Genomic DNA, 22,848 nt, shown 5'->3' on the forward strand with positions numbered 1-22,848 from the left:
TGTCTTCATCATTAGTTCACTCAGAGTTGTATTTTGTGTGTTCTGAAAATTCCTTTTTCACCTATCCCCTATCCCCGCCCACATTCCTGTACTTATTCTCATTTTATTTGCAAAATGAAGACTGACTTACACATGTGGGGTTCTAATGTCACGTACACAGGAGTGTAAATGTCAATCTGTTTCCACAATTGTAGTTTAACATCAACATTCCTGTTTACAGTGAAGTGTAGAGTGATGATGACCTGCAGTATATTGTGATTCAACAGTCTGGACCGGTCAGCGGTTACCTGGATACCCGTCATCGTCCAGGTCTCCCAGGTCAGCGATGGCCTCCCCAAACCGAGCTGCGTACGCCTCACTGCCCGACAGCATGAAGTCCGCCTCCAGCAGCTCCGCCTGTTTCACAAGTGTACTTTACTCAACATGAGTACTTTACTCAACATGCGTACTTTACTCAACATGAGTACTTTACTCAACATGTGTACTTTACTCAACATGTGTACTTTACTCAACATGAGTACTTTACTCAACATGTGTACTTTACTCAACATGTGTACTTTACTCAACATGTGTACTTTACTCAACATGTGTACTTTACTCAACATGCGTACTTTACTCAACATGAGTACTTTACTCAACATGCGTACTTTACTCAACATGTGTACTTTACTCAACATGAGTACTTTACTCAACATGTGTACTTTACTCAACATGAGTACTTTACTCAACATGCGTACTTTACTCAACATGAGTACTTTACTCAACATGCGTACTTTACTCAACATGAGTACTTTACTCAACATGTGTACTTTACTCAACATGAGTACTTTACTCAACATGTGTACTTTACTCAACATGTGTACTTTACTCAACATGTGTACTTTACTCAACATGAGTACTTTACTCAACATGTGTACTTTACTCAACATGTGTACTTTACTCAACATGAGTACTTTACTCAACATGTGTACTTTACTCAACATGAGTACTTTACTCAACATGTGTACTTGACTCAACATGAGTACTTTACTCAACATGTGTACTTGACTCAACATGAGTACTTTACTCAACATGTGTACTTTACTCCACATGTGTACTTTACTCAACATGAGTACTTTACTCCACATGAGTACTTTACTCAACATGTGTACTTTACTCAACATGTGTACTTTACTCAACATGAGTACTTTACTCAACATGTGTACTTTACTCAACATGTGTACTTTACTCAACATGAGTACTTTACTCAACATGTGTACTTTACTCAACATGAGTACTTTACTCAACATGAGTACTTTACTCAACATGTGTACTTTACTCAACATGAGTACTTTACTCAACATGTGTACTTTACTCAACATGAGTACTTTACTCAACATGTGTACTTTACTCAACATGAGTACTTTCCTCAACATGTGTACTTTACTCCACATGTGTACTTTACTCAACATGAGTACTTTACTCAACATGTGTACTTTACTCAACATGAGTACTTTACTCAACATGTGTACTTTACTCAACATGTGTACTTTACTCAACATGAGTACTTTACTCAACATGTGTACTTTACTCCACATGTGTACTTTACTCAACATGAGTACTTTACTCAACATGAGTACTTTACTCAACATGTGTACTTTACTCAACATGTGTACTTTACTCAACATGAGTACTTTACTCAACATGTGTACTTTACTCAACATGTGTACTTTACTCAACATGAGTACTTTACTCAACATGTGTACTTTACTCAACATGAGTACTTTACTCAACATGAGTACTTTACTCAACATGTGTACTTTACTCAACATGAGTACTTTACTCAACATGTGTACTTTACTCAACATGAGTACTTTACTCAACATGTGTACTTTACTCAACATGAGTACTTTCCTCAACATGTGTACTTTACTCCACATGTGTACTTTACTCAACATGAGTACTTTACTCAACATGTGTACTTTACTCAACATGAGTACTTTACTCAACATGTGTACTTTACTCAACATGTGTACTTTACTCAACATGTGTACTTTACTCAACATGAGTACTTTACTCAACATGTGTACTTTACTCAACATGAGTACTTTACTCAACATGTGTACTTTACTCAACATGAGTACTTTACTCAACATGAGTACTTTACTCAACATGTGTACTTTACTCAACATGAGTACTTTACTCAACATGCGTACTTTACTCAACATGCGTACTTTACTCAACATGCGTACTTTACACAACATGAGTACTTTACTCAACATGTGTACTTTACTCAACATGTGTACTTTACTCAACATGAGTACTTTACTCAACATGAGTACTTTACTCAACATGTGTACTTTACTCAACATGAGTACTTTACTCAACATGTGTACTTTACTCAGCATGTGTACTTTACTCAACATGAGTACTTTACTCAACATGTGTACTTTACTCAACATGTGTACTTTACTCAACATGTGTACTTTACTCAACATGAGTACTTTACTCAACATGCGTACTTTACTCAACATGAGTACTTTACTCAACATGCGTACTTTACTCAACATGAGTACTTTACTCAACATGTGTACTTTACTCAACATGAGTACTTTACTCAACATGTGTACTTTACTCAACATGAGTACTTTACTCAACATGTGTACTTTACTCAACATGTGTACTTTACTCAACATGTGTACTTTACTCAACATGAGTACTTTACTCAACATGTGTACTTTACTCAACATGTGTACTTTACTCAACATGAGTACTTTACTCAACATGTGTACTTTACTCAACATGAGTACTTTACTCAACATGTGTACTTTACTCAACATGAGTACTTTACTCAACATGTGTACTTGACTCAACATGAGTACTTTACTCAACATGTGTACTTTACTCCACATGTGTACTTTACTCAACATGAGTACTTTACTCAACATGTGTACTTTACTCAACATGTGTACTTTACTCAACATGCGTACTTTACTCAACATGCGTACTTTACTCAACATGAGTACTTTACTCAACATGCGTACTTTACTCAACATGTGTACTTTACTCAACATGAGTACTTTACTCAACATGTGTACTTTACTCAACATGAGTACTTTACTCAACATGAGTACTTTACTCAACATGTGTACTTTACTCAACATGAGTACTTTACTCAACATGTGTACTTTACTCAACATGAGTACTTTACTCAACATGTGTACTTTACTCAACATGAGTACTTTACTCAACATGTGTACTTTACTCCACATGTGTACTTTACTCAACATGAGTACTTTACTCAACATGTGTACTTTACTCAACATGAGTACTTTACTCAACATGTGTACTTTACTCAACATGTGTACTTTACTCAACATGTGTACTTTACTCAACATGAGTACTTTACTCAACATGTGTACTTTACTCAACATGAGTACTTTACTCAACATGTGTACTTTACTCAACATGAGTACTTTACTCAACATGAGTACTTTACTCAACATGTGTACTTTACTCAACATGAGTACTTTACTCAACATGCGTACTTTACTCAACATGCGTACTTTACTCAACATGCGTACTTTACACAACACGAGTACTTTACTCAACATGTGTACTTTACTCAACATGTGTACTTTACTCAACATGAGTACTTTACTCAACATGAGTACTTTACTCAACATGTGTACTTTACTCAACATGAGTACTTTACTCAACATGTGTACTTTACTCAGCATGTGTACTTTACTCAACATGAGTACTTTACTCAACATGTGTACTTTACTCAACATGTGTACTTTACTCAACATGTGTACTTTACTCAACATGAGTACTTTACTCAACATGTGTACTTTACTCAACATGTGTACTTTACTCAACATGAGTACTTTACTCAACATGAGTACTTTACTCAACATGTGTACTTTACTCAACATGAGTACTTTACTCAACATGTGTACTTTACTCAGCATGTGTACTTTACTCAACATGAGTACTTTACTCAACATGAGTACTTTACTCAACATGTGTACTTTACTCAACATGTGTACTTTACTCAACATGTGTACTTTACTCAACATGAGTACTTTACTCAACATGCGTACTTTACTCAACATGAGTACTTTACTCAACATGCGTACTTTACTCAACATGCGTACTTTACTCAACATGAGTACTTTACTCAACATGCGTACTTTACTCAACATGCGTACTTTACTCAACATGCGTACTTTACTCAACATGAGTACTTTACTCAACATGTGTACTTTACTCAACATGAGTACTTTACTCAACATGCGTACTTTACTCAACATGCGTACTTTACTCAACATGCGTACTTTACTCAACATGAGTACTTTACTCAACATGCGTACTTTACTCAACATGAGTACTTTACTCAACATGTGTACTTTACTCAACATGTGTACTTTACTCAACATGAGTACTTTACTCAACATGTGTACTTTACTCAACATGAGTACTTTACTCAACATGTGTACTTTACTCAACATGTGTACTTTACTCAACATGTGTACTTTACTCAACATGAGTACTTTACTCAACATGCGTACTTTACTCAACATGAGTACTTTACTCAACATGCGTACTTTACTCAACATGCGTACTTTACTCAACATGCGTACTTTACTCAACATGAGTACTTTACTCAACATGCGTACTTTACTCAACATGAGTACTTTACTCAACATGCGTACTTTACTCAACATGAGTACTTTACTCAACATGAGTACTTTACTCAACATGCGTACTTTACTCAACATGAGTACTTTACTCAACATGTGTACTTTACTCAACATGAGTACTTTACTCAACATGCGTACTTTACTCAACATGCGTACTTTACTCAACATGCGTACTTTACTCAACATGCGTACTTTACTCAACATGAGTACTTTACTCAACATGCGTACTTTACTCAACATGAGTACTTTACTCAACATGTGTACTTTACTCAACATGTGTACTTTACTCAACATGAGTACTTTACTCAACATGCGTACTTTACTCAACATGTGTACTTTATACAACATGAGTACTTTCCTCAACATGTGTACTTTACTCAACATGAGTACTTTACTCAACATGCGTACTTTACTCAACATGTGTACTTTATACAACATGAGTACTTTACTCAACATGTGTACTTTACTCAACATGTGTACTTTACTCAACATGAGTACTTTACTCAACATGAGTACTTTACTCAACATGTGTACTTTACTCAACATGAGTACTTTACTCAACATGTGTACTTTACTCTGCATGTGTACTTTACTCAACATGTGTACTTTACTCAACATGAGTACTTTACTCAACATGCGTACTTTACTCAACATGAGTACTTTACTCAACATGTGTACTTTACTCAACATGAGTACTTTACTCAACATGTGTACTTTACTCAACATGAGTACTTTACTCAACATGCGTACTTTACTCAACATGTGTACTTTACTCAACATGTGTACTTTACTCAACATGTGTACTTTACTCAACATGAGTACTTTACTCAACATGCGTACTTTACTCAACATGAGTACTTTACTCAACATGCGTACTTTACTCAACATGAGTACTTTACTCAACATGTGTACTTTACTCAACATGTGTACTTTACTCAACATGAGTACTTTACTCAACATGAGTACTTTACTCAACATGTGTACTTTACTCAACATGAGTACTTTACTCAACATGAGTACTTTACTCAACATGCGTACTTTACTCAACATGCGTACTTTACTCAACATGAGTACTTTACTCAACATGTGTACTTTACTCAACATGAGTACTTTACTCAACATGCGTACTTTACTCAACATGCGTACTTTACTCAACATGTGTACTTTACTCAACATGAGTACTTTACTCAACATGTGTACTTTACTCAACATGTGTACTTTACTCAACATGAGTACTTTACTCAACATGAGTACTTTACTCAACATGTGTACTTTACTCAACATGTGTACTTTACTCAACATGAGTACTTTACTCAACATGTGTACTTTACTCAACATGTGTACTTTACTCAACATGAGTACTTTACTCAACATGTGTACTTTACTCAGCATGTGTACTTTACTCAACATGAGTACTTTACTCAACATGAGTACTTTACTCAACATGTGTACTTTACTCAACATGTACTTTACTCAACATGTGTACTTTACTCACAAGTGGTCAGGGTCACTTTACAGCAGTACTTTAAAGCAGCAGTCTACAATAGTACTTTACAGCAGTACTTTACAGCAGTACTTTACAGCAGTACTTTACAGCAGCAGTCTAAAGTAGTACTTTACAGCAGTACTTTACAGCAGTACTTTACAGCAGCAGTCTACAGTAGTACTTTACAGCAGTACTTTAAAGCAGCACTTTATAGCAGCACTCTACAGCAGCACTTTACAGCAGTACTTTACAGCAGCAGTCTACAGTAGTACTTTACAGCAGTACTTTACAGCAGTACTTTAAAGCAGCAGTTTACAGTAGTACTTTACAGCAGTACTTTACAGCAGCACTTTACAGCAGCACTTTACAGCAGTACTTTACAGCAGCACTTTACAGCAGCACTTTACAGCAGTCTACAGCAGCACTTTAGAGTAGCACTTTACAGCAGTACTTTACAGCAGTACTTTACAGCAGCAGTCTACAGTAGTACTTTACAGCAGTACTTTACAGCAGTACTTTAAAGCAGCAGTTTACAGTAGTACTTTACAGCAGTACTTTACAGCAGCACTTTACAGCAGCACTTTACAGCAGTACTTTACAGCAGCACTTTACAGCAGCACTTTACAGCAGTCTACAGCAGCACTTTAGAGTAGCACTTTACAGCAGTACTTTACAGCAGTACTTTACAGCAGCACTTTACAGCAGTCTACAGCAGCACTTTATAGCAGCACTCTACAGCAGTACTTTACAGCAGTACTTTACAGCAGCAGTCTACAGCAGTACTTTACAGCAGTACTTTACAGCAGCAGTCTACAGTAGTACTTTACAGCAGTACTTTACAGCAGTACTTTACAGCAGCAGTCTACAGTAGTACTTTACAGCAGTACTTTACAGCAGTACTTTAAAGCAGCAGTCTACAGTAGTACTTTACAGCAGTACTTTACAGCAGTACTTTACAGCAGCACTTTACAGCAGCACTTTACAGCAGTACTTTACAGCAGCACTTTACAGCAGCACTTTACAGCAGTCTACAGCAGCACTTTAGAGCAGCACTCTACAGCAGTACTTTACAGCAGTACTTTACAGCAGCAGTCTACAGCAGTACTTTACAGCAGTACTTTACAGCAGCAGTCTACAGCAGTACTTTACAGCAGTACTTTACAGCAGCACTCTACAGCAGCACTTTACAGCAGCACTTTACAGCAGTACTTTACAGCAGCACTTTACAGCAGCAGTCTACAGCAGTACTTTACAGCAGTACTTTACAGCAGTACTTTACAGCAGCATTTTACAGCAGCAGTCTACAGCAGTACTTTAAAGCAGTACTTTACAGCAGTACTTTACAGCAGCATTTTACAGCAGCAGTCTACAGCAGCACTTTAAAGCAGTACTTTACAGCAGTACTTTACAGCAGTACTTTACAGCAGTACTTTACATCAGCACTTTACAGCAGCACTTTACATAACATAACACATCATGGATCATATTTGACAGAAGTGACTGTGGGAGGCGATCACTTTACTGACCTCTCCCTGGTTGAGGTACACGTGGACACGCCCTTCCTCGCGGTACGTCCCTGTTGTCATGGGAGCGCCCACCAGCAGGTCTGACAGTCCGTCTGCGTTCAGGTCCAGCACACAGAGACTGGCCCCGAAGTACGAGCCCAGCTGGAACACACAGGGACAGGGACAGGGGACAGGGACAGGGACAGGGGACAGGGCATAGTGAACAACATTTCTGTAAAATGCCAGAATTTGTAGTATCTTGTAGTATAGATTAGTATATAGTACTATAGAGTAATATAAAGTAGTATGGAGTAGCATAATAGAGTAGTATAGTATATAATATAGTACAGTAGTATAGTATACAATATAGTACAGTAGTATATTATATCATATAGTATAGTAGTATAGTATATCATATAGTATAATAGTATAGTATATCATATAGTACAGTAGTATAGTATATCATATAGTACAGTAGTATAGTATATAATATAGTACAGTAGTATATTATATCATATAGTATAGTAGTATATAATATAGTATAGTAGTATAGTATATCATATAGTACAGTAGTATAGTATATAATATAGTACAGTAGTATAGTATATAATATAGTACAGTAGTATAGTATCATATAGTATAGTAGTATAGTATATAATACAGTACAGTAGTATATTATATCATATAGTATAGTAGTATATAATATAGTATAGTAGTATAGTATATCATATAGTATAGTAGTATAGTATAGTATATAATATAGTACAGTGGTATAGTATATAATATAGTACAGTAGTATAGTATATAATATAGTACAGTGGTATAGTATATAATATAGTACAGTATTATAGTATATAATATAGTACAGTATTATAGTATATAATATAGTACAGTATTATAGTATATAATATAGTACAGTATTATAGTATATCATCTGCAATGAAGAGGTAGGTTATGGAAAATATTTTATTCTGAATGTATTGGTTAAAGTGCATTATTTAGAGGCTGCAAGGTCTAAGTGTGTTTTTAATGTGCAGTATTTTTAAATTAAGTATGCAGTAGTGTAGTGCGGGTGGTGCGTGTGGTGCGTGTGGTGGTGCGGGTGGTGTGGGTGGTGGTGCGGGTGGTGTGGGTGGTGGTGCGGGTGGTGCGTGTGGTGCGTGTGGTGGTGCGGGTGGTGTGGGTGGTGGTGCGGGTGGTGAGGGTGGTGGTGCGGGTGGTGAGGGTGGTGGTGCGGGTGGTGTGGGTGATGCGGGTGGTGTGGGTGGTGGTGAGGGTGGTGTGGGTGGTGGTGCGGGTGGTGAGGGTGGTGCGGGTGGTGTGGGTGGTGGTGCGGATGGTGTGGGTGGTGGTGCGGGTGGTGCGGGTGGTGGTGCGTGTGGTGCGGGTGGTGGTGCGGGTGGTGCGGGTGGTGGTGCGGGTGGTGGTGCGGGTGGTGGTGCGGGTGGTGGTGCGTGTGGTGCGGGTGGTGGTGCGGGTGGTGGTGCGGGTGGTGCGGGTGGTGGTGCGGGTGGTGCGGGTGGTGGTGCGAGTGGTGGTGCGGGTGGTACATGTGGTGCGTGTGGTGCGTGTGGTGGTGCGGGTGGTGTGGGTGGTACATGTGGTGCGTGTGGTGGTGCGTGTGGTGGTGCGGGTGGTGCGGGTGGTGCATGTGGTGCGTGTGGTGGTGCGGGTGGTGGTGCGGGTGGTGGTGCGGGTGGTGCGGGTGGTGCAGACCTCTTTGCCCGACACGTTGGCGAGCACCTTCAGCATGTTGCGATCCACAGAGAAGATGAAGACCTGCTCCACAAACACAGAGGACACTTTAGAGGCTCCTCAGAAGAGGAGGTGGTCCTAACATACTTTAGGACTCTACCTTTCCCCTCTGGTGGTGCTGAGGCGCTCCCCCCACCACCTCCACCGAGGACGAGCTGAGAAAGTGCCCCGCCCCCACAGAGTAACCTGAAATACACAATGTTCAGCTCTAAACTGTTGAGACCAGACGAGAGTCATTGATTATGAGGAGGACTATGGAGCTCCCAGAACACGTTATTGCTTTGTTGCTTTTTGAGTTCCACTATATTACTACACCTTATTAGCCTTAACAATGCATGCATAATGAACAAGTAGTTAATTAGGAATGATTCAGGCTTGGAGTTTGGATTAGGGTTACGGGTAAGTTACTCAGCCTGAATCCTTCTTAAGTATTCATGAAATATGATGCATTATTTGTATTGTTATTATTAAACACCCTCTTGTGAGGAGCTTTGGAATCTCATGTTTTAGAATTGTTTAATTTTTTTTTTTTCATTTCTTCATGACTCTGGCTTTTCCCGCATCAAGAATTGACTTTAGGCTCCACCCACTGGCTGCAGAGGGAATTGCAGAGGTGAGTAACACAAATGCTAGCTTTCCTTGACATGCTAATGCAGCCACTGAGTTGTGATGATCGTGATTTGAGGCAGAAGTTTGATGATTTATCTGTGACATCACAGATCGAGGAAATTCAGAGTGTTTTTGGCTCTTGGAGGGATTCATCTGGCTCCTGAGGGTCACGCCGGCGTCACTCACACTTGTGGTGTGATGCGTTACTGAAGTTACTTAATGCACCTTTAAGTCGAGTTATTATTCTATAAAACCAAAAGTAAAAGTATTTTCTCAAGTATCAAAACTAACAGCAATTGTATTTGTTGCTTTTTGATCAGGAGAAAAATGAGAAAATAAATGTTGTAACATGTTTAAAATATTTTGTAGAAAAAAAGACAAATAATAGCTAGTCCAAAATGGTCATTCAGAATCCATGGACATTGGTGGATTTATCCTGCTGGAGGCGGGGCTTACCCAGGTAGCTGCCGAAGTTGACCGTGGCAGAGTGGTCATCCACGTAGGAGGACAGGACTCCACTGGACGTATTGTAGACCAAGACTGAGCCGGTCCAGTACGATGTCCCCGGGGCCCCCATGACGATCAGGTCCTGGGGGGTTAAATACACACCAGGTGCCATTAGCATTAGCATTAGCCTGCTTTGTGTGGTACTGCATATGAACCACTAAACCTCCTCTGACACGTGCTACTGATGACGAGACTAAGAATAGTGTAATATTATCATAGGCTATATCCTGTCTTCAGAGGCAGGTTATGGACATGATTATATTCTGGACAGAGGTGGACACAGCGGAGCACACTGACCTGGACAGAGGTGGACACAGCGGAGCACACTGACCTGGAGAGAGGTGGACACAGCGGAGCACACTGACCTGCGTGAGGACGTTGGAGATACCAGCTTGACAGGAGCCGTAGTCCTCCCCAAACTTCTTCTGGTGATCTGTGCAGAACACACACATGTGAACTCTAGAGGAGAGACAGAGGAGGCACGAACCCAAACAACGCTCCATGTGAACTCTAGAGGAGAGACAGAGGAGGCACAGACCCAACCAACGCTCCATGTGAACTCTAGAGGAGAGACAGAGGAGGCACAGACCCAACCAACGCTCCATGTGAACTCTAGAGGAGAGACAGAGGAGGCACAGACCCAACCAACGCTCCATGTGAACTCTAGAGGAGAGACAGAGGAGGCACGAACCCAAACAACGCTCCATGTGAACTCTAGAGGAGAGACAGAGGAGGCACAGACCCAACCAACGCTCCATGTGAACTCTAGAGGAGAGACAGAGGAGGCACGAACCCAAACAACGCTCCATGTGAACTCTAGAGGAGAGACAGAGGAGGCACGAACCCAAACAACGCTCCATGTGAACTCTAGAGGAGAGACAGAGGAGGCACAGACCCAACCAACGCTCCATGTGAACTCTAGAGGAGAGACAGAGGAGGCACGAACCCAAACAACGCTCCATGTGAACTCTAGAGGAGAGACAGAGGAGGCACGAACCCAAACAACGCTCCATGTGAACTCTAGAGGAGAGACAGAGGAGGCACAGACCCAACCAACGCTCCATGTGAACTCTAGAGGAGAGACAGAGGAGGCACAGACCCAACCAACGCTCCATGTGAACTCTAGAGGAGAGACAGAGGAGGCACGAACCCAAACAACGCTCCATGTGAACTCTAGAGGAGAGACAGAGGAGGCACAGACCCAACCAACGCTCCATGTGAACTCTAGAGGAGAGACAGAGGAGGCACGAACCCAAACAACGCTCCATGTGAACTCTAGAGGAGAGACAGAGGAGGCACAGACCCAACCAACGCTCCATGTGAACTCTAGAGGAGAGACAGAGGAGGCACAGACCCAACCAACGCTCCATGTGAACTCTAGAGGAGAGACAGAGGAGGCACGAACCCAAACAACGCTCCATGTGAACTCTAGAGGAGAGACAGAGGAGGCACAGACCCAACCAACGCTCCATGTGAACTCTAGAGGAGAGACAGAGGAGGCACGAACCCAAACAACACTCCATGTGAACTCTAGAGGAGAGACAGAGGAGGCACAGACCCAACCAACGCTCCATGTGAACTCTAGAGGAGAGACAGAGGAGGCACGAACCCAAACAACGCTCCATGTGAACTCTAGAGGAGAGACAGAGGAGGCACAGACCCAACCAACGCTCCATGTGAACTCTAGAGGAGAGACAGAGGAGGCACGAACCCAAACAACGCTCCATGTGAACTCTAGAGGAGAGACAGAGGAGGCACGAACCCAAACAACGCTCCATGTGAACTCTAGAGGAGAGACAGAGGAGGCACAGACCCAACCAACGCTCCATGTGAACTCTAGAGGAGAGACAGAGGAGGCACGAACCCAAACAACACTCCATGTGAACTCTAGAGGAGAGACAGAGGAGGCACGAACCCAAACAACACTCCATGTGAATGTGGGACTAGCGAATAGGGCACCCCCCGAAATGTATTTTATTTCATGTTATTATTGATTTAATATAATTTTTGTTTGTTTTAGAAAGACAGACTGTGTTCAATTCGCTTTGATTTGCATTAGTGTAGTTCCTATGCCACACCACAAGGGGAGCTCTATTATCTCCGTATCTGGGGCGTCTGCTCAAAGTAAAACTGTTTCCTGTAACAACAGAGAGCGTGACATGGACATTGACAAATGTTTGTCTTTGTTACAGGTAAAGTGGTAAAACAAATGTTTATATGGGAACTGTGAACATGAATAAGGCAATAGAGGGACAGTTTAGGCCGAAATTGTCTGTAAGATTATGAAGTTGAAGCCTGGTTGTTGTTTTATTGTAACTTTGTGCTATGCTAACATTAGTATGCTAATATGCTAATCGAAACAAAGGGATCACCAGGAGAGTTAAGAATGACACTTTTGCTTAATCTAAAAACGTTCTAAGAGAACAAACACACATGTCTGTCACAAATTTGTTTATGTATATTATATTTTGTTATTTTATGATTATTTTGAGGTATTGTACATTGTAAAAGTAAAACTGTTTCCTGTAACAACAGAGAGCATGACATGGACATTGACAAATGTTTGTCTTTGTTACAGAAATAAATAACAATGAAAATACACTTTGAACCTCATATTTGAAGTGTGCAACATGAAATCTAGAGGAGAGACAGAGGAGGCACAGACACAACCAACACTCCTTGTGAACTCTAGAGGAGAGACAGAGGAGGCACAGACCCAACCAACGCTCCATGTGAACTCTAGAGGAGAGACAGAGGAGGCACAGACCCAACCAACGCTCCATGTGAACTCTAGAGGAGAGACAGAGGAGGCACAGACTCAACCAACGCTCCATGTGAACTCTAGAGGAGAGACAGAGGAGGCACAGACCCAACCAACGCTCCATGTGAACTCTAGAGGAGAGACAGAGGAGGCACGAACCCAAACAACAATCCATGTGAACTCTAGAGGAGAGACAGAGGAGGCACGAACCCAAACAACAATCCATGTGAACTCTAGAGGAGAGACAGAGGAGGCACGAACCCAAACAACAATCCATGTGAACTCTAGAGGAGAGACAGAGGAGGCACGAACCCAAACAACAATCCATGTGAACTCTAGAGGAGAGACAGAGGAGGCACGAACCCAAACAACAATCCATGTGAACTCTAGAGGAGAGACAGAGGAGGCACAGACCCAACCAACACACATGTGAACATGTCCGTGTCACATGTCCGTGCTCCATGTGTATCTTTGTGTTTAGATGCGACAAAAACACACAGCATTTTGAAGCTTAACACACACAGAGAACACACCTGAACTATAGACCCCTCTGTCCTTGATCTCTCTGTGTCTCACACCTGAACTACTGTCCCCTCTGTCCTTGATCTCTCTGTGTCTCACACCTGAACTACTGTCCCCTCTGTCCTTGATCTCTCTGTGTCTCACACCTGAACTACTGTCCCCTCTGTCCTTGATCTCTGTGTCTTCCTTCCTCCACATCTGGCTCTGCTCCAGTGCTTGTACTGAGCGAGTGAGCAAGAGAGAGAGAGAGTGAGGTCCTACAGGTGCAGATCCAGATCCTACATGTCCTACAGGTGCAGATCCAGATCCTACATGTCCTACAGGTGCAGATCCTACATGTCCTACAGGTGCAGATCCTACATGTCCTACAGGTGCAGATCCAGATCCTACATGTCCTACAGGTGCAGATCCTACATGTCCTACAGGTGCAGATCCTACATGTCCTACAGGTGCAGATCCAGATCCTACATGTCCTACAGGTGCAGATCCTACATGTCCTACAGGTGCGGATCCTACATGTCCTACAGGTGCAGATCCTACATGTCCTACAGGTGCGGATCCTACATGTCCTACAGGTGCAGATCCAGATCCTACATGTCCTACAGGTGCAGATCCTACATGTCCTACAGGTGCAGATCCTACATGTCCTACAGGTGCAGATCCTACATGTTCTACAGGTGCAGATCCTACATGTTCTACAGGTGCAGATCCTACATGTCCTACAGGTGCAGATCCAGATCCTACATGTCCTACAGGTGCAGATCCTACATGTCCTACAGGTGCAGATCCTACATGTTCTACAGGTGCAGATCCTACATGTCCTACAGGTGCAGATCCAGATCCTACATGTCCTACAGGTGCAGATCCTACATGTCCTACAGGTGCAGATCCTACATGTCCTACAGGTGCAGATCCAGATCCTACATGTCCTACAGGTGCAGATCCTACATGTCCTACAGGTGCGGATCCTACATGTCCTACAGGTGCAGATCCAGATCCTACATGTTCTACAGGTGCAGATCCTACATGTCCTACAGGTGCAGATCCTACATGTCCTACAGGTGCAGATCCTACATGTTCTACAGGTGCAGATCCTACATGTCCTACAGGTGCAGATCCTACATGTTCTACAGGTGCAGATCCTACATGTCCTACAGGTGCAGATCCTACATGTTCTACAGGTGCAGATCCTACATGTCCTACAGGTGCAGATCCTACATGTTCTACAGGTGCAGATCCTACATGTCCTACAGGTGCAGATCCTACATGTCCTACAGGTGCAGATCCTACATGTTCTACAGGTGCAGATCCTACATGTTCTACAGGTGCAGATTCTACATGTCCTACAGGTGCAGATCCTACATGTTCTACAGGTGCAGATCCTACATGTCCTACAGGTGCAGATCCTACATGTTCTACAGGTGCAGATCCTACATGTCCTACAGGTGCAGATCCTACATGTCCTACAGGTGCAGATCCTACATGTTCTACAGGTGCAGATCCTACATGTTCTACAGGTGCAGATTCTACATGTTCTACAGGTGCAGATTCTACATGTCCTACAGGTGCAGATCCTACATGTTCTACAGGTGGGTTTGTTATTTCAAAACACAAAATATGCACATTTTAAAAAATGTGACATGGAAAAGATTGAATCTACTATTATTATAGTATTCAATTTAGATAAAAAATACTTACTTACTATAATATAGGGGAATATATGTAAATACATTAATGATCTGGACAGCCAATCTACTAAATACATTAAAATTCAATATTTGTGTATAAAATGTCATGTTTAGAAGGAATTCTATAGTAAGAATATGACCCATTTCTCTAAATAACATCATGTCAAAGTGCCCACTGCTCATAGGGCGGGGCCGAGAGCTGAGAAGCTGTGGTTGCCAGGAGACATTATCATGGGACTGTCCTGTGGCACATCAATATTGGACATAAATTAACAAAGCAAAGCAGACTGTTTTTGACCCCACCATCCCACCATCAGAACTATGTACGTGGGCCTCAAGACCCCTGCCATGGACACTATAGATGGATACTTTTGGAACATACGTGCAAACATACATCTGGCAGCTGGGAAAAAACGTGATGACACTGCTCTCTGCTCTCTTCTGATCCAGCAGAGGCCCCCAACAGCTTCAAGCATGTGCATACATAAGAGATCAAACACCATGAGGGTCAACAACGGGCAGTAATTAGGTCTCGTCTCATTACATGCAACCGCTCCATCAGAGTGGACGTAGAGTACTAACTACGGACGGCTGAATTTACAACGTCTTCTTGCTAAGACTGTGCACAATTGGCTACAGTTTGAGGACAGTGTTACTCCTCGTGTTCTGCTGCTTTGCACTGTCAGGGAACGTCTCTTCCCACCGCTCCGATGCTGACCGTAGGAGCAGAAAGAGGTCGCGGGGGTGTGTGACAGTGAAGAACAGGCAATCTAATGCTGCTCAATGGACGAGTTAAGGTTTGTCAGTCACTATTTCCATGAATACAGAGAATCACGTGTCATTGTGCTGACTGAGACCTGGCTCTTCACCTGCACGAGAGCCAGGGCAGAGAACTATCTTAGGGCAAGTCTAAAGGGGGGGCTTTTTGGATCAATGTCCGTAATAAATGGTGACATGCAATTTTAACCAGGTGCCGAGTGTTTTTAGCAAAGTACCTAACAAGAAATTGGCAGACCCTGATGGTTTGTCGTCCTTTTTGTATAGAAATAGTTCAGCAGAGCTGTCAGAAGCATGGACAGCTATTTTATAAATGTATTTCAACATCTGCACTGTCCCAGAAGTCAGTGGTTCTTCCCATCTGAAGAGTCAGAGTTTCCCACACTGATACAGACTTTACACGTGCAGCTTTAGTAGTCCACTGCAGTTTTCTTCTGAGCAAGGCCGCAGTGACCAGTGACCAGTGACCAGTGCGTCGCACCTGATCTTAAAGCACTTGGAGGCACAAATATGTAGGTAGAGACTTAAACTCTGCCTTTGACACTCAACTATCTATGACACTGGTTAAACAGCTGCAGGAGCTGAATGTAACTATAATTCAAACAGAGGTGCCACAAAGGACAGAGAGCTCGCCGGTGCTTTTTATGCTTCACACAAACCGTTGCCATGGCCAAAACGGAATTGTAAAGTATTATAAGTCTGTTATCTGTAGATGAATGCCCTTCAGTTTACTTTGATGAGGTGAACAAATTTAAAACCTGATGTGAAGATTATCCTCTGCTTTTTAACACTGTAAAAACTTTGAAATCATCTTTTATCCTGAGATTGTAACTGTAACTGCTCCTCTGGAAACTGAAGCAGTGAACTCGACTAAGTACTTTGGGATTTACACTGACCAGTTCAAATGGAGTGACCATGTCCACCCTCTTTGTGGGAAAATGTCCCAAAGACTTTACTTTTTGAGGAGGTCCAGGTTGTTTGGTGTCAATTTAAAATCCTGATCACCTTTGACAATGCAGTGTTGGAGAGCAACTGAGGGAGAGGACATAACGTCATAAGCTCCTCAATGCAGCAATGACAATAAGAGTGTTGTTTCCTCATAAAGAGTTTGCAAAGACAATAATGCAGAAATGACAATGTCTTGGCAAACTCTTTATGAGGAAACAACACTCATCTCTAATGGCCCAGATCACTTCATGTTCTCAGAATTTGATCTTTTACCTTCATATCTGCATCCCCCGTAGTATTATTATGTAATTCTATCACTTAAGTGTTGTACTGTTTTTATTGTTAAGGGCTCAATCTATGAGCCATATTTGGTTGTATAGATCTGTGCAGGAAGTAGAAATGGTACACAAGTTGAAATGATGTATTATATCTGCGAGTGTGCGACCGTGTGTGTATGTTATGTAATGCAGCAAAAGTGATCGAAGCCCAAGACACATTTCCTTTCAGAGACAATACAGTTTACCCAAACATGTGAATTAAACCCTAAAGGAGTATTTTAATCCAAAAGAAGTATTTAGAATGTCATTAAGCCTGTAGGCTATCGACTTTACACCAGGTTGATAGCGTGGCCAAACAGGACAGTTATCATAATCATCATAAACATCATTGTTATAAGAAACATAAAACCTTTCATAATGCTATCATTCCTGTACTTTCAGGATTCTTTTTGTATTTGTATTTTTATCATTCAATTAATATCACATATACACTTGTTTGTTGCTATTTTAATAAGACTAGTTGGTGTTTCCTGTTTTGTGTTGTGGTACCATATTGATTCAATGTATTAATTTCCTAATTAGACTTGATTCTCTGTTAGAGTAATAAACATCATCACAGCTGAACATGCAGACTGTCCCCTCTGCCCACGAGCTCTCTGTGTGAGCTGAGCTTCACTGAACATCCAGAGTTCTTAACTGATCCTCTGCGGTAGGCTGTTCTGCGCAGGGACAAACTTTTACTCAGGTCAAAACACCCTCGCCGCCTTTGGCACTTCAGACTGCTGTAAATCCAAGGCATGTATGCCACTGCAGATACCAGGAGCGGCATCCATGCATTTCTAATCCTAATGTTTGCTTAGGACGTTTTTGGGCCTAGAGGTAGAATACAGAGAAAAGCCTTGAATAGCAGACTCTGGGACGGGTCCTGTAGTTGTACCTTTGTAGCAGGGGATGAAGGGCTGGCCGCTCTTCAGGTCCGGTCCATATCTGAAGCACACACCGTTGGGCAGCTTGTTGTTCTGACCGTCCCTCTGGGAGTGGTAAACATTCTTCCAGCGGTGAGCACATGCCTGCACACACATCACAAACATCACATGAGAGGTTACAGCCAGGGGGCACTCAGAACACCCCTCACTCGTGTGGTCAGGAGGGGCCAAGATAGTAGCTTTTATTGTGCTTGTATTTGTGCCCAGAGGGGAATCTGTCCACCGCATTTGACCCGTCTGTCTCCAAGAGGTCCTGTAGCTTCTGTTCAGAGGGCGACTGCACAGTGAAGGAAGTTTGATCAGTATCGCCACGTTTGGACTGGTTCACTTTGGAGCGGATCAACATGGTCCATAAGTGGTCCATAAGTGGTCCATAAGTGGTCCATAAGTGGTCCATAAGCCAGCAAAGAGCAGGTTTAAAGAGAAAATAAGAATGTCTCATCTGAATTATTATTCTAAGGTAGTGCACGTTAGCATCAGCTGTTTCCTGTTTATGGACGCACGGCACTCGTGTTGGCCTTGTGATTAAAAAGTATAATTCAGGTATAATTTAGGCTTTATATATTATGTTTGAAGTTGTTTTAAGTTAGGTTAGTCATGTTTGGCTGATGTCAGTTGTTTAATTCAATCTCAGGCCTTTCTGTGTGGAGTTTGCATGTTCTCCCTGTGATTGCATGGGTTTCCTCTGGGCTTTAACCCAAAACATGCAGCGGTCACTGCTCCTGACAGGTTACCCAAAGTGACAGTGAAGGATGGGTCAAATGCAGATGACAAACCTCCCTTCCGGGACAATAATAGTCAAAGGCTCAGTCTGGGACCAGTGGAAACGTGGCTTACTGCACTTGGTCTGATGAAGGTGATGGGACTTTAAAAACATACATTATACTATAAACTGTCAAAAGTCATTATCAAAGCTCTGCAGTATTGTATTATCCACCCATGTCATATTTTCTCACATAACTGCAGCGTGCCTCAGAAGGGTTCTTTTTGACTGTTATGTTCTGTTATGATTCACTTTGCAAGTCATTTTTATTCTACTCAACTTTTAGTTCCCCTTTTACTGCTTAAACTAATCTTAGCAACAAACTCTTGACAAACAGACAAAGAGTTATCAGCTCATGTTCAGGCTGTGAGGCAATAGATCAAGGCACAAGCTGATTGTGATCTACTCATTAAAGGGATTTTATCAATGTCCTAAATGAATAGTAGATCATTTTATTGTTGTGCTTCTTTCCACTATTTAATGTGACAGCACCAGACATAATAAACCAGGCCTACAATGTGATTATCGCATTCAATGTTAGGAACAGCTGTTTCCTGTTTATCGACACACGGCACATGCCAAGACAAGAAGTATATTTCTAGTGCATAACACATCTACCACCGGCTTGTTGAGACTGGCCTAATGATTAAAAAGTATAATTCGAGTCAGATTTAGCTTTAAGGGAGGATTTACCAGCACAAATCCACCCTGGGCCCCTGGTGAGAGGACTTACATGTCCACCTTGGGCCCTGGTGAGAGGACTTACATGTCCACCTTGGGCCCTGGTGAGAGGACTTACCAGCACATATCCACCCTGGGCCCCTGGTGAGAGGACTTACATGTCCACCTTGGGCCCTGGTGAGAGGACTTACATGTCCACCTTGGGCCCTGGTGAGAGGACTTACCAGCACATATCCACCCTGGGCCCCTGGTGAGTGGACTTACCAGCACATGTCCACCTTGGGCCCCTGGCTGCCGTGACAGACTGACCCCTAGCCACTGGTGGGCGCTCTCTCCCTCACAGGTCTTCCCGCAGCTGTTCACCACTGTCAGAACAAGACCACAGTGTCAAAGGCCCTTTCTCAATCTGTGGCTGTGTCGCTCTTCAGGGTTGCGGGCCCCTAAGGCTACATTTGAAGGCTGGTTGCCTCACTTCCTGCGCGACAAGGCTGTACCATTTCATGCAGCTCATGAATGCAGCCGACAAATGTGGCCTGCGTTTCCATGGAGATCGGAAATTGTAATTTGGAAAATCGGCAAGGCTGCAATTTGATGCAATTTGCAAGTAGGTTATGAAATGCCCTCTGTGAACAATAAAATATCCTGTACCTCCTACAAACATGGTCTGAGATGTATGAAATGTGTTTAGTTTAGTCTTCATTTGAAGGGACAATGAACAGAGACTTTAGACTCATAAAAACAGAGATGTTCCACACCAGATTAGAGGCAAGGCAAGGCAAGTTTATTTGTAGAGCACATTTCATACACAAGGCAATTCAAAGTGCTTCACAGCAGGAAAAATGCATTCAAATCACAAAGAAATTACAGAAACAGAAATACAATAAAATTAACTAAATTAAAAATTATCAATCCAACTGATTTTCTAAACTAATAAAATCACAAACAAAAGAGAAGAGTGCAAAGAAAAAATTGTTTCAGTCATATGCGCAGCTAAACAAAACTGTTTTTAGCTTAGATTTGAACATTGTCAGAGTAGAAGCCTGTCTCACATCTTCAGGAAGACTGTTCCAGATTTTAGCTGCATAAAACTGAAACGCATATTCCCCATGTTTTGTCCTGACTCTGGCACCAGCAGGAGGCCGGTCCCTGAGGTCCTCAGAGTCCGAGATGGTTCATATGGCACTAACATATCCAAGATGTACTTTGGTGCTAGGCCATGGAGAGACTTGTACACAAGCAGAGCTGCTTTAAAGTCTATTCTCTGAGCCACAGGGAGCCAGTGCAGAGACCTGAGAACAGGACTAATGTGATCATACTTCCTGGTTCTAGTCAGGACCCGAGCAGCAGCGTTCTGGATGTACTGCAGCTGTTTTACAACTCGTTTGGAGAGACAAGTGAGCGGCCGTTACAGTCTAATCTACTGGAGACAAACGCATGGATAAGTCTCTCTAAATCTGGTTTTGACACTATATTTTTGATTTTGGCAATGTTTTTTAGATGGTAAAAAGCTGCTGATGTTATTGATTTGACGTGGCTATTAAAGTTCAAGTCTGAGTCCATTATTACCCCCAGATTTCTAACTTGGTTTGTAGGTTTTAGAGCGAGACTCTGGAGGTGACCGCTAACACTTTCTCTTTGTTTCTGTGGGCCAAAAACGATTATTTCAGTCTTGTCTGAGTTCAGCTGGAGAAAGTTGTTTTGCCTCCACACACTGATCTGTTGGATGCAGTGACAGAGTGAATCCACTGGTCCATAGTCACCTGCCGATAGTGAAACATAGATCTGAGTGTCGTCTGCATAATTGTGATAGGACACATTTTCACTGCGTATCAACTGACCTAACGGCAGCATGTAGAGGTTGAACAGAAGGGGACCCAGGACTGACCCTTGGGGCACTCCACAGGTCAGGGTCATGTGGTCTGAGACACAGCTACCAATTTCAACAAAGTACTTCCTGTCTTCCAGATAGGACCTTAACCAGTTAAGGGCAGTGCCAGTGATGCCCACCCAGTCCTCTAGTCTCTGTAAGAGGATCCCATGATCGACAGTGTCAAAAGCAGCACTCAGATCTAACAGAATTAAGACTGAGGCTTTGCCCGTGTCAGTGTTCAGGCGGATGTCATTTGTCACCTTGACAAGAGCAGTCTCAGTGCTGTGATGAGGTCTAAAACCTGACTGAAAAACATCAAATGAGTTGTTTATTAAGAGGAAATCTGTGAGCTGTTGGTAAACAACCTTTTCAAGGACTTTGCCCAAAAATGGCAGATTAGAGATGGGCCGGTAATGACTCAGTACTGCGGCATCAAGACTGCTCTTCTTTAGGAGAGGCTTTATGACCGCAGTTTTCAAAGACATTGGGAATGTTCCAGATTGAAGCGACATGTTAACTATGTGAGTGAATGGTGCTAACAAACTGTTCAGCACAGACTTTAGAAATCTGGTGGGTAACACATCAAGGCAGCATGTAGATGAACTCAGACTGGTGATGATCTCATGGACAGTTTTGTCAGTTACTGGTGCAAAGTGAGTTAGCTCTAAGTGTCTTGGTGGTTTTAGGGTAATTTTTTGCATTGTGGGATTTATAGCATTTTTAATGCCCTGAACTTTGTCATTAAAGAATAATGCAAACTCTTTACACTTGGATGTGGAAATGAGTTCTAACGGTAGCTGAGCTGGAGGGTTTGTTAATCTGTTTACTGTGGCAAACAGGACACGCGAGTTGTTACTGCAGCTTCCAATTATTTCAGAAAAATATCTTTCCCTAGTTCTACATAAGATTAGGTTGTACATGTTCAGCTTTTCTTTGTAAATCTCTTTTTGAACCTGGAGCTTTGACTTGCGCCATTTCCGTTCGGCCCTGCGGCACTCCCTTTTCTGTGCCCTGACCCAATCATCAT

General features: G+C 42.2%; 2 protein-coding genes across 2 annotated transcripts in view; one reads left to right on the forward strand and one right to left on the reverse strand.

Moving 5' to 3' along the window:
• itga4 (integrin alpha 4) overlaps window positions 1-22,848 on the reverse strand; it is an 87,379-nt gene that overhangs the window by 48,558 nt on the left and 15,973 nt on the right. The window contains exons 4-11 of the mRNA XM_072444182.1: window positions 20,216-20,316; window positions 18,459-18,591; window positions 10,913-10,980; window positions 10,497-10,629; window positions 9,532-9,617; window positions 9,393-9,455; window positions 7,698-7,838; window positions 288-396 (exon numbers count right to left, since the gene is read on the reverse strand). Of these exons, the coding sequence (XP_072300283.1) occupies window positions 288-396; window positions 7,698-7,838; window positions 9,393-9,455; window positions 9,532-9,617; window positions 10,497-10,629; window positions 10,913-10,980; window positions 18,459-18,591; window positions 20,216-20,316 (834 nt within the window). The remainder of the gene's footprint in view (window positions 1-287; window positions 397-7,697; window positions 7,839-9,392; window positions 9,456-9,531; window positions 9,618-10,496; window positions 10,630-10,912; window positions 10,981-18,458; window positions 18,592-20,215; window positions 20,317-22,848) is intronic.
• Window positions 13,744-16,270, forward strand: LOC140359242 (uncharacterized). Its single transcript, XM_072444104.1, has 3 exons — window positions 13,744-13,758; window positions 14,124-15,419; window positions 16,205-16,270. Exons 1-3 carry the CDS (start codon window positions 13,744-13,746, stop codon window positions 16,268-16,270), a joined length of 1,377 nt encoding a protein of 458 aa, XP_072300205.1.

Source organism: Eucyclogobius newberryi, unplaced genomic scaffold, assembly GCF_026437365.1.
Source record: "Eucyclogobius newberryi isolate DKJ021-1_F unplaced genomic scaffold, fEucNew1.0.hap1 SCAF_14, whole genome shotgun sequence".
In the NCBI taxonomy this organism is placed as follows: Eukaryota; Metazoa; Chordata; class Actinopteri; order Gobiiformes; family Gobiidae; genus Eucyclogobius; species Eucyclogobius newberryi.

What these genes read in the sequence shown, in the direction of transcription:
- LOC140359242 (XM_072444104.1), top strand. An exon ending in AGATCCTACATGTTCTACAG is followed by an intron (nt 15,420 to 16,204) that starts GTGGGTTTGTTA and finishes TTGCACTGTCAG; the next exon opens with GGAACGTCTCTTCCCACCGC.